The sequence below is a fragment of the Myodes glareolus genome, chromosome 7, assembly GCF_982192425.1.
Source record: "Myodes glareolus chromosome 7, mMyoGla1.1, whole genome shotgun sequence".
Classification (NCBI taxonomy): Eukaryota; Metazoa; Chordata; class Mammalia; order Rodentia; family Cricetidae; genus Myodes; species Myodes glareolus.
The window spans coordinates 101974114-101983354 of NC_142032.1; the positions used below are offsets into that span (position 1 = coordinate 101974114).

Sequence of the window (9241 nt, forward strand, 5' to 3'; positions counted from 1 at the left end):
AGGTCCGGAGGGGGAGCGGAAGGAGGAGGAACATGAAAGACGAAATCAGTACTACGAGGGATGCTATCACCCACTGATACAAGGGAACGGATCTGATGAGAATTTACCAGGGCCAGTCGGACTGGGACTGAACGAGGACGTGATCTAGCCAGATTCTCGGAATTTGGCCGGATTCTCTGACTGTGGCTGGCCCGGGGTCTTTCTGAAAAGCCATTGACTATGACACTGGGACCTGTTTCCTCTGCATATGCTGGATTTTGGGGATCCAGTCTGTTTGGACGCTCGCCTTCCTGGACCTGGAGGGAGGGGGTGGGAGCTGGAGCTTCCCACAGGGCAGGAAACCCTGACTGCCCTGGGGGACGGAGGGGAAGGAGGGGGGGAGTAGGGGGAGTGGGAGGGTGTTGGGAGGGGGGGCGGAAATGGAAACTTTTATAATTTAATAAAATTTACTAAAAAAAAAAAAAAAGATTTCATTGGAAGCAACATAGAGAATTCTCAGCTTAGAAAATCCAGAGGGCAGGTCTGTCACTAAATATTGTTGCAGTTGCAAGTGATGATACAATAGTATCATCCCAGCACTTGGAAGGTAGAGGCAGGAGGATAACCAGGAGTTTGGTGGCAGCCTATCTAGCAGATTCTAGGCCAGTCAAATCTACACATTAAGGCCCTGTATCAAAACAGGCAATAATAATAAGTAATTATTAAGAGTGGCTGGGGATATAAGTCAGTGGCAAACACTTGCCCAGCATGTGCCTAGGGGTCCCTAGATTTGATCCTTAGCACCGGGAAGAAGGACATGTTTGTTAGTGAGGTGGGGGTGGAGACAGAAGAGACCTCTACTTGTTACTTCATGATCTTCATGATCTATGAAGGTATTGTGGCTCAAATATACACAGTTTATTAAATAATACAAATAAATTATTAAGAATTTTAAGTGGAGGCTGGAGCGATGACTCAGTGGTTGAGATCACTGCCACTCAGAGAGCTTGAGTTCTGTTCCCAGCACCCATGCGCAGCTGCCTTAACTGCAGCTGGGCTCCTAGGCCATCCGTACACATGACACACACTTGCACATAAATAAACAAAGACACATAAATAAAAAAAAAAGTTTAAATAATAACCGGCAGGCGGATCTCTGTGAGTTTGAGGCTAGCCTGGTCTACAGTTTGACCTCCCTCAAGACCAAGTCAGCCAGACTGGAAGTGGAGTTCCATCAGCTCAGAAGTCCTGTTTAAGGCTCCCTACTCTGCCTATTGTGCAGCCCAGGATGGACTCATTGAGCCCCATAGAAAACCATTTCCTACAGAAAGACAGACAGCCTTGCAGGAAAGTCTAAATCAGGGCCTCCCAACCATGGCTACACATTAGTTTCCTGGTAGCTTCTCAGTGTGTGTGCCACTGATGGGTCTCAAGGCTTACCTGGCTCCCTCTCCTCACTATATGTGGCTGCTGAACCCCAGACTATGAGTGTGTCCTCTCCCATCTGGACCCAGATTACAGTCTAACGTCAGCACACCTGCTGCATCCTGAACCCCAGACTATGAGTGTGTCCTCTCCCACCTGGACCCAGATTACAATTAACGTCAGCACACCTGCTACATCCTGAACCCAGGCTATGAGTGTGTCCTCTCCCATCTGGACCAAGATTACAATTAACGTCAGCACACCTGCTGCATCCTGAATCCAGGCTATGAGTGTGTCCTCTCCCATCTGGACCCATATTACAATCTAAAGTCAGCACACCTGCTGCATCCTGAACCCAGGCTATGAGTGTGTCGCCTCCCATCTGTACCCAGATTACAATCTAAAGTCAGCACACCTGCTGCATCCTGAACCCAGGCTATGAGTGTGTCCTCTCCCATCTGGACCCAGATTACAATCTAAAGTCAGCACACCTGCTGCATCCTGAACCCAGGCTATGAGTGTGTCCTCTCCCATCTGGACCCAGATTACAATCTAAAGTCAGCACACCTGCTGCAGGTATCTTGCCTCCCTCCACAAGTGCTATTCAAACTCTACTTTCTCTCAGACCCCTGGGCCTGAGCAACTCTCCTGCTATGCCCAGAATGTTCTGGCTCTAGTGTGTTCAGACATGCCTGGATTGTGCTTGACTTTCTTCTGTCTTTCAGGCATCATGTAGACACACGACCCTGAGCTAGCCTCAGCTCCACACACTCCGTACCAGGAGTCAGACACTGCACATCCTTCTCCCTTCACCAGCTTCTGTTTGGCTGCCAAGCCCTGGACTTTGTCCTCACGTGCCTGGATAAAGAACTAGGCTGGGGGATGGGACTGGAGTGAGGCTCGGTGGTTAAGGGTGCCTGTTGCTTTTGCAAAGGACTCAGGTTTGGTTGCTGCACTCACGTGGCAGTGTACAACCTCAGTAACTCCAGTTCCAGGGGATCTAATGCTCTCCTCTGACCTCCATGGGCACCAAGCATGTATGTGGCACACATACATACATGCAGACAAAACACATATACACATCTAAATAAATAAATATTTTCAAAGATCTAGGGCAGACTTAGAGTTTGTCCAATGCAAATGCCATGGTCTCTCTACATCTTCCTCTGCACTCATCTCTTACCTCTTCCCCGGCCAAGGCCAAAGGCAGCAGGTTCAGTCTTTAGAGTCCTGCAAACAGTCCAGAATGTGAAGTAATGAAGTTCTGGGAATTTTCAGGCTCTTCATATGGACTTGACTGTCTGTTTCTTCAGATGCCACATGCAAAAACCAAACAACAACAAAATTAAAATTCAAAAGTAAAAACAGAACCTATTCTCTTAGGTTGTAAGAAATAAATAAGAATTCACAGGACAGGCAGGGTGGAATATAGGCTTAGTTCCAGCACTCCGGAGACAAAGGCAGGCAGATTTCTGTGAGTTTGAGGGCAACCTGGTCTACACAGATTTCCTGGCCATCCGGTGCTACATAAAGCATCTGGCCAGATGACGCAGTAGGATTCAGTATCGAGGCAGGAAAACGCGAAGCTTGCTGGAACTCCAGCATGGAGCACAGTAGGGCCTCCTGCCCTGTGGGAGAGTTCATATATGTATCATAGACAGAAGTTGAAATTGTTGACAGAATGTATTGTATGAGAAAAAAATCATTTCAACAAAAATAAAACAAAAACAAACAAAAAACACAGAAGTTAAGCTAACAAAACATTGAGATGCTTTTAACAAATCACAGTGAACAACCTGTTCACACACACACTGTTCACACACACACTGTTCACAAACGGGCTGTTCACACACATGATGTTCACACACACGCTGTTCACACACACACACGCTGTTTACACATGGGCTGTACACACACGTGCTGTTCACACACATGCTGTTCACACACACACCGTTCACACACACATGATATTCACACACACGCTGTTCACACACAGGCTGTTCACACACACGCTGTTCACACACACACCATTCACACAAGCACGCTGTTCACAAACAGGCTGTTCACACACACGCTGTTCACACACGCTGTTCCCACACACGCTGTTCACACACATGCTGTTCACACACACGCTGTTCACACACACACCATTCACACATGCACGCTGTTCACAAACAGGCTGTTCAAACACATGCTGTTCACACACATGCTGTTCACACACACGCTGTTCACACATGCGCTATTCACACACATGATGTTCACACACACGCTGTTCACAGCATACTGTTCACACACACACCATTCACACACACAAGCTGTTCACACACACACGCTGTTCACACAGATGCTGTTCATACACACGTGCTGTTCACACACACGATGTTCACATAAGTGCTGTTCACACACACACGGAGTCAATGTTCAAACGTCAGAAAATTGTAAGTGATATGCGTGTAATAGCACTTGGTTAGGCGGAGGCAGGAAGATAGTGAGTTCCAGGCCAGACTGAGCCACGGTGTGGAATGCTGTCTCAAAGGTGAGGGTGGTGAGGAAGGGAGAAAGAGAAAGAAGACCCGAGGAACCAAAGACGTTCCATTTTTACCTGTCAAGTTAATAACGACTAAGAAAAATTACGTTTACCGCAATCTCACCTCCTGAGTGTCAGACAGAGAAGTCGCCATCTCCTGGCACCTGAAGCCAGGAATAATAAACACTAAGAGAACAAGGCCGCTAGGAAAAGAAGGATTGAAGACGAGCACATTTCAAAGAAGAGACAAAAGCCAGGCAGGGTTAGGCTAGGAAGAGGGGGCAGCCCTCAGTCCTGACTGCTTTCTCTAGTCCACCCCAGAACAATGGGCTTGCAGCATTTCTAAGAGAGGGGACGCCAAAGGATGAGTGTTTGGGAATGAGGACATGACCCAGTGCGCAGTGTGGTCCATGGGGACTTCCAGGAAGCAGTTAAACAGGGCTGGGCACAAGAGACAGACCTGGGTATGGGGATATGGAGTCACTGGGGTTGATGAGTTGCTGACCCCATCAGAAGGATGAGAACCCTGGGAAGGGAAGGAGTGGGTGAGCCAGTCAAAGGAAAATCCCGGCTAAGACTCTCTGCAGGGACTTGGCTCCCTGCAGACAAGTCCCTCCCCCGCCCCCGCCCCCTTCCCTAGCTTCTCTCGGCAGGGGCTGTTCTCATTCACCCCACACACACATAGAGGATCCTGGTGGCCACTGGGGCCCTGGTAATTGGCTAAGTCAGAACCTGGTAGGGAACCTCAGGAGCCCTTGTTTCCCTCAGGAAAGAATGGAGAGAATTTAACTCACTCTGGCAACTGGGGCTGACTTGACCAGTCCTTACTTCCCCGCCTGTGGTCCTGGTAAGTAGGAGAGTATGTGTTTAGCCAGGCAGGGGCATGGGGGAGGCTCTCAGGGAAAATGAGAATGAGGGCAGGAGCCAGCTCCAGCTCCTCAGATCCTCTTGCCAAGTACACCACCCTTTCCAATCCAGGGGGGATGAAGAGCACGCATCCACAGTCCCAGCCTCTAACCTTGGTTTTCAGGGCTTCTAAGGTTGGTCATGTCTCCTAAGTCATCTTCTGAGAGGAACCCAGAACCCTACTGCAACAGACTGAATCTGTCACACTGACCAGTGTCCCATGTGCAATCACTTTCCCTTCCGCGTGTTGACACAGACTCTGTGTACCTGAAGATAGGATGTCTGTCGTCACAGCCAGTGCCACAAAGGACCCGATTTTGTATAAGGGAGAGACCTGAGACTGAACCTTCCCTTTTCCGGACAGATGGGAACTAAGATCGTGTGACCTATCTGCCTACAAACTCGGGAGTAGCGTAGGTCCCTATGCCCACGGACCAAGGCAGCAGCCTTTGCTCTGTCCCCAGACTCCTTGTTCATGTCCAGGATTTACAGGGAGGTCCTGAGCTCACTTCCTTCATTTACCAAAAAGGGACATAGAGAAAGAAGCCCCAAACTTGGTCTGGTGGCCTATGCCTGCACCAGCACAGCCCCTGGGAGGTGTTAGCAAAAGATAGGGGTTCAAGACACAGTGAGTTTAAGACCAGTCTAAGGACACGAGACCCTGGGGGTGTGGAGAGGTGGGGAGAAAGATAAGATAAGCATCAGATCATCCAGCACTCACCATCTTTACAGACATCCTGAGAGCCACTATGGTAAGTCCCACTTCAGAGCTAAGGATGGAATAGATACACCGGTAAGTGGCAGGACCGGGCTTCCTCGCGACTGTCTCCACCACACTGTCCCATGAGCTCAGCACACTCCAGCTCTGGGCCCTCATCTTCCCAGCCTGGCCCCCCCTCCACCTCAAAGTTCTTTCTTCTGATCAATGACAGTCATGCTTTTTGCTGCTTCCTATAGTCAGGAGATGAAGCATATCCAGCACTTGTCCTGTCAGGACCACATTTAGATCAACCCAAACTCCTGTCCAAAAGCCTCCTCTAAAAGACTGGATTTTGCCTGGCATGGTGACACACACCTTCAATCTCAGCACTTGGGAGGCAGAGGTAGGTGGATCTCTGAGTTTAAGGCCAGCCTGGTCTACAGAGCAAGTTCCAAGACAGCCAGAGTGACACAGAGAAATCCTGTCTCGAAAAATCAAACCAAACAAACAAGCCACTGGTTTATAGATTGGATGGACTCTGTGTGACTCCTGGGAGCACACCCAGGAGCAAGGAAGGAATATTCAGAGGGATGCCAGGAGCTCCATAGAAAGTTCTTGCTAAGGGTGGACTTTGTCCCAAACTCCAATTGTGGTACAGTGGGTTGTTTCAGCAAAAGATAGAACTTCAAAACAAAACCATTATCCTCAAAAGCCATTGTCCTCCCAGCATCAGAAAGCTGTGCTCTGACCAAGGCACCATACAGGAAATCACACTCCTGCAGGAGGACCTGACTCCCTCATATGAGTCCATCCTGAGTTCCATGGGTCTTCGATTTCTGTGATCCCAGGGAATACAAGAATGGTTATGCTGCCCTCTCCTGCCCCGCTCTCACTACCACTAAATAACTTGAAATATGAGCAGCCCCCGACCTTCTTATCATAGTCCAGGCTCTTCTCTGAGAACTTTGCTCAGCCCTGAGCCGTGGTCTCCTCCCTTCGCCTCAGTCCCAGAGTCCAAACCCTCCTCTGCTCAGACGTTGGGGTCAGCCTAGGATGGCTGTCGAGATTGAAGGTCTGCACTTCTGAAGAGAGAGTTGAAAAATCAGAGTTGAGGAGAATGTAGCATTCGGATGACGATTTCAGAAAGACGTGGGGGTAGGAGGGAGAAAGAGGCGGGGAAGAAGCAAAGAAACAGTTGCACAACTCGCCCGGATGGTGCAGCCGTAAAAGACAGCAGAGAGAAACTGCTCTGATGCCCTTCCCCACCTTGGTTTGTCCCATCAGCTGAACCTAGAAGGGAAAGGGTTCCACTTCCACACCTGGGAGTTCACGGTGTTTTCTCTCTTCTCACTTGTATCCCACTCAATACAATCCGAAGTCACTCAAGACAGAGACAATCTATCGCTCACTGATGTTCCAAGTCCCAGGTACACAAACGAGCAAAAGTAAGTCTCCAATCAGGACTCAGTGACGAATGGAAAACAACCACGGAGGGACTGGGCAGTAATCACTTCCTAGGTTCACAGCCATGGAGGGACTGGGGGTCGTTATTTCCTAGGATCAGACTAAATGTTAACACGCAGCTCCTCATTTCCTCTACAGAAACTCTGGAACTGATGGCTGGTGAAGTACCCAGTCCAGCCTGGTAAGGCTGGGGCAGGTTCTTGCAGGGCCTTTCAGGGACTGAAACCAGGCATCCTGCCCCTCCTTCTCCCTGGAGCCGCCCTGTGCCCTCGGGCATCATGTCAGGGTGGGGCAATGGCACCTACAATGAGTCCTACACCAGCTTCCTCCTAGTGGGCTTCCCAGGGATACAAGAAGCCAGAGCCCTCCTAGTGCTGCCCTTCCTCAGCCTCTACGTGGTGATCCTCTTCACCAATGCCCTGGTCATCCACACCGTGGCATCCCAGCAGATCCTGCACCAGCCCATGTACCTGCTCATCGCCCTGCTGCTGGCCGTCAATGTCTGCACTGCCACCACCGTGCTGCCCGCCATGCTGTTCAGCTTCTCCACACGCTTCAACCGCATCTCCCTCCCTCGGTGCCTGGGACAGATGTTCTGCATCTATTTCTTCATTGTCTTTGACTGCAACATCCTCCTGATCATGGCCCTGGATCGCTATGTGGCTATCTGCTATCCTCTCCGCTACCCAGAGATAGTGACAGGACAGTTGCTGGCTGGCCTGGTGGGGTTGGCAGCCACCAGGAGCACATGCATCGTTGCTCCCGTGGTGGTGCTGGCCTCCCGAGTGCGCTTCTGCCGCTCAGATGTGATCCACCACTTTGCCTGTGAGCACATGGCCCTGATGAAGCTCTCCTGTGGGGACATCTCCCTGAATAAGACTGTGGGACTCACTGTTCGCATCTTCAACAGAGTCCTGGATATGCTTCTGCTAGGAGCCTCCTATTCCCGCATCATCCACGCTGTCTTCAAGATCTCATCGGGTGGAGCACGAGCTAAGGCCCTGAACACCTGTGGCTCCCACCTGCTCGTCATCTTCACTGTCTACTCTTCTACCATGTCCTCATCCATCGTCTACCGCGTGGCCCGTGCTGCCTCCCAAGACACACACAACCTGCTCAGTGCTTTCTACCTGTTTCTCCCATGTCTGGTCAATCCCATCATCTATGGGGCCAGAACCAAGGAAATCAGGCAGCACCTAGTGACTCTGCTCCAAAGGACTCAACAACAGGTCTCCCCTAAGAAGCCCCAGTCCCTGCCCTCACGTAGAGAGCTTCCTGGCTGATTGTCCAGCCCCAAAATCACTCTCACTATTTAGTGAAGGAGGGGCATTCGTGTGAGTGAGTCATCTCTGGTATATTTTGTTCATGGCTACTTGATCTTTTCATGACAAAGTTCAGTTCCATAGCCTCAGCTGTCTAGAACTCCTTAAGTTGCCCAGAATGACCTGGAACTCAAAGCAATTCTCCTTTCTTAGCTTGCCAAATGTTAGCGTTAGAGGCATGAGCCACAGTGCCCAGCTTATCTGCATTCATCTTTGGGAATCTTATATCTACTTCCGGAAAGCACCTACCCATTCTGAACTACTACCAACAGAGCATGCATCCATCCCTGGCTTGACATTCTCTCCCCTTCCCTCTGCATATGTTCCAGTCATTCATTTATTTGTACATCCATCCAATGTTTATTCTGCATACATCATTGTAATTCAACAATTGCAAAGAAAGAGGAGATCCCCAAGTTAGCAATCTATGGCGTGATAATATCCAGTAGTAGTTTCAGTACAAACCCTGTGGGAAGGAGGGGGACGAGACATTCACTACAGGTAGGAACGCCTGACAGAGAACCTGGTGGTTTGAATGAGAGCTGAGGCATAATTAAGTGTTCTCTGGAAAGGCAAGGATAAGGAAAATGAAACCTATTCTCGGATAGAGTTGTAGACTCTCGCTGCTGTTTCCCTGGGGTAGGTGATAGAGGGCTGTGGATGGGCAGGAGTGGCTACTATAGAAGACCTCATCTGTGATGGGAAGAAGTTTGAGCTTTTACTCCAAGCAATGCTCATTGAAGAATCCAGAGCAAGGAGGTCCATACCATACTGTGCACCATCACCATGCTTCCATGGGAGAGTATCTGATGCCGAGGCCAAGAGAGCCCCTAGGAGGCAGTTACACTAATGCAGGGGGGGAGCGGTGGCTAGGACTGCAAACAGAAGAGTTGTAGTGAGGCCAGGTGTGAGAGAGAC

General features: G+C 49.9%; 1 protein-coding gene and 1 long non-coding RNA gene across 2 annotated transcripts in view; one reads left to right on the plus strand and one right to left on the minus strand.

Annotated features, from left to right (window-relative positions):
• LOC146893391 (uncharacterized) overlaps positions 1-5669 on the minus strand; it is a 28434-nt gene extending 22765 nt beyond the window's left edge. Inside the window, exons 1-2 of the long non-coding RNA XR_015738306.1 lie at positions 5559-5669; positions 2588-2711 (exon numbers count right to left, since the gene is read on the minus strand). This is a non-coding gene — a long non-coding RNA (uncharacterized LOC146893391). The remainder of the gene's footprint in view (positions 1-2587; positions 2712-5558) is intronic.
• A 1610-nt stretch (positions 5670-7279) lies between these two features.
• On the plus strand, positions 7280-8284 carry LOC148121570 (olfactory receptor 52K1-like). The gene has a single exon (XM_087907712.1). It carries the CDS (start codon positions 7280-7282, stop codon positions 8282-8284), a length of 1005 nt encoding a protein of 334 aa, XP_087763838.1.
• The last annotated feature ends 957 nt before the right edge of the window (positions 8285-9241 follow it).

Excerpts from the sequence above, each read along its gene's own strand:
- LOC148121570 (XM_087907712.1), top strand. The coding sequence starts at position 7,280 with ATGTCAGGGTGGGGCAATGGCACCTACAATGAGTCCTACACCAGCTTC.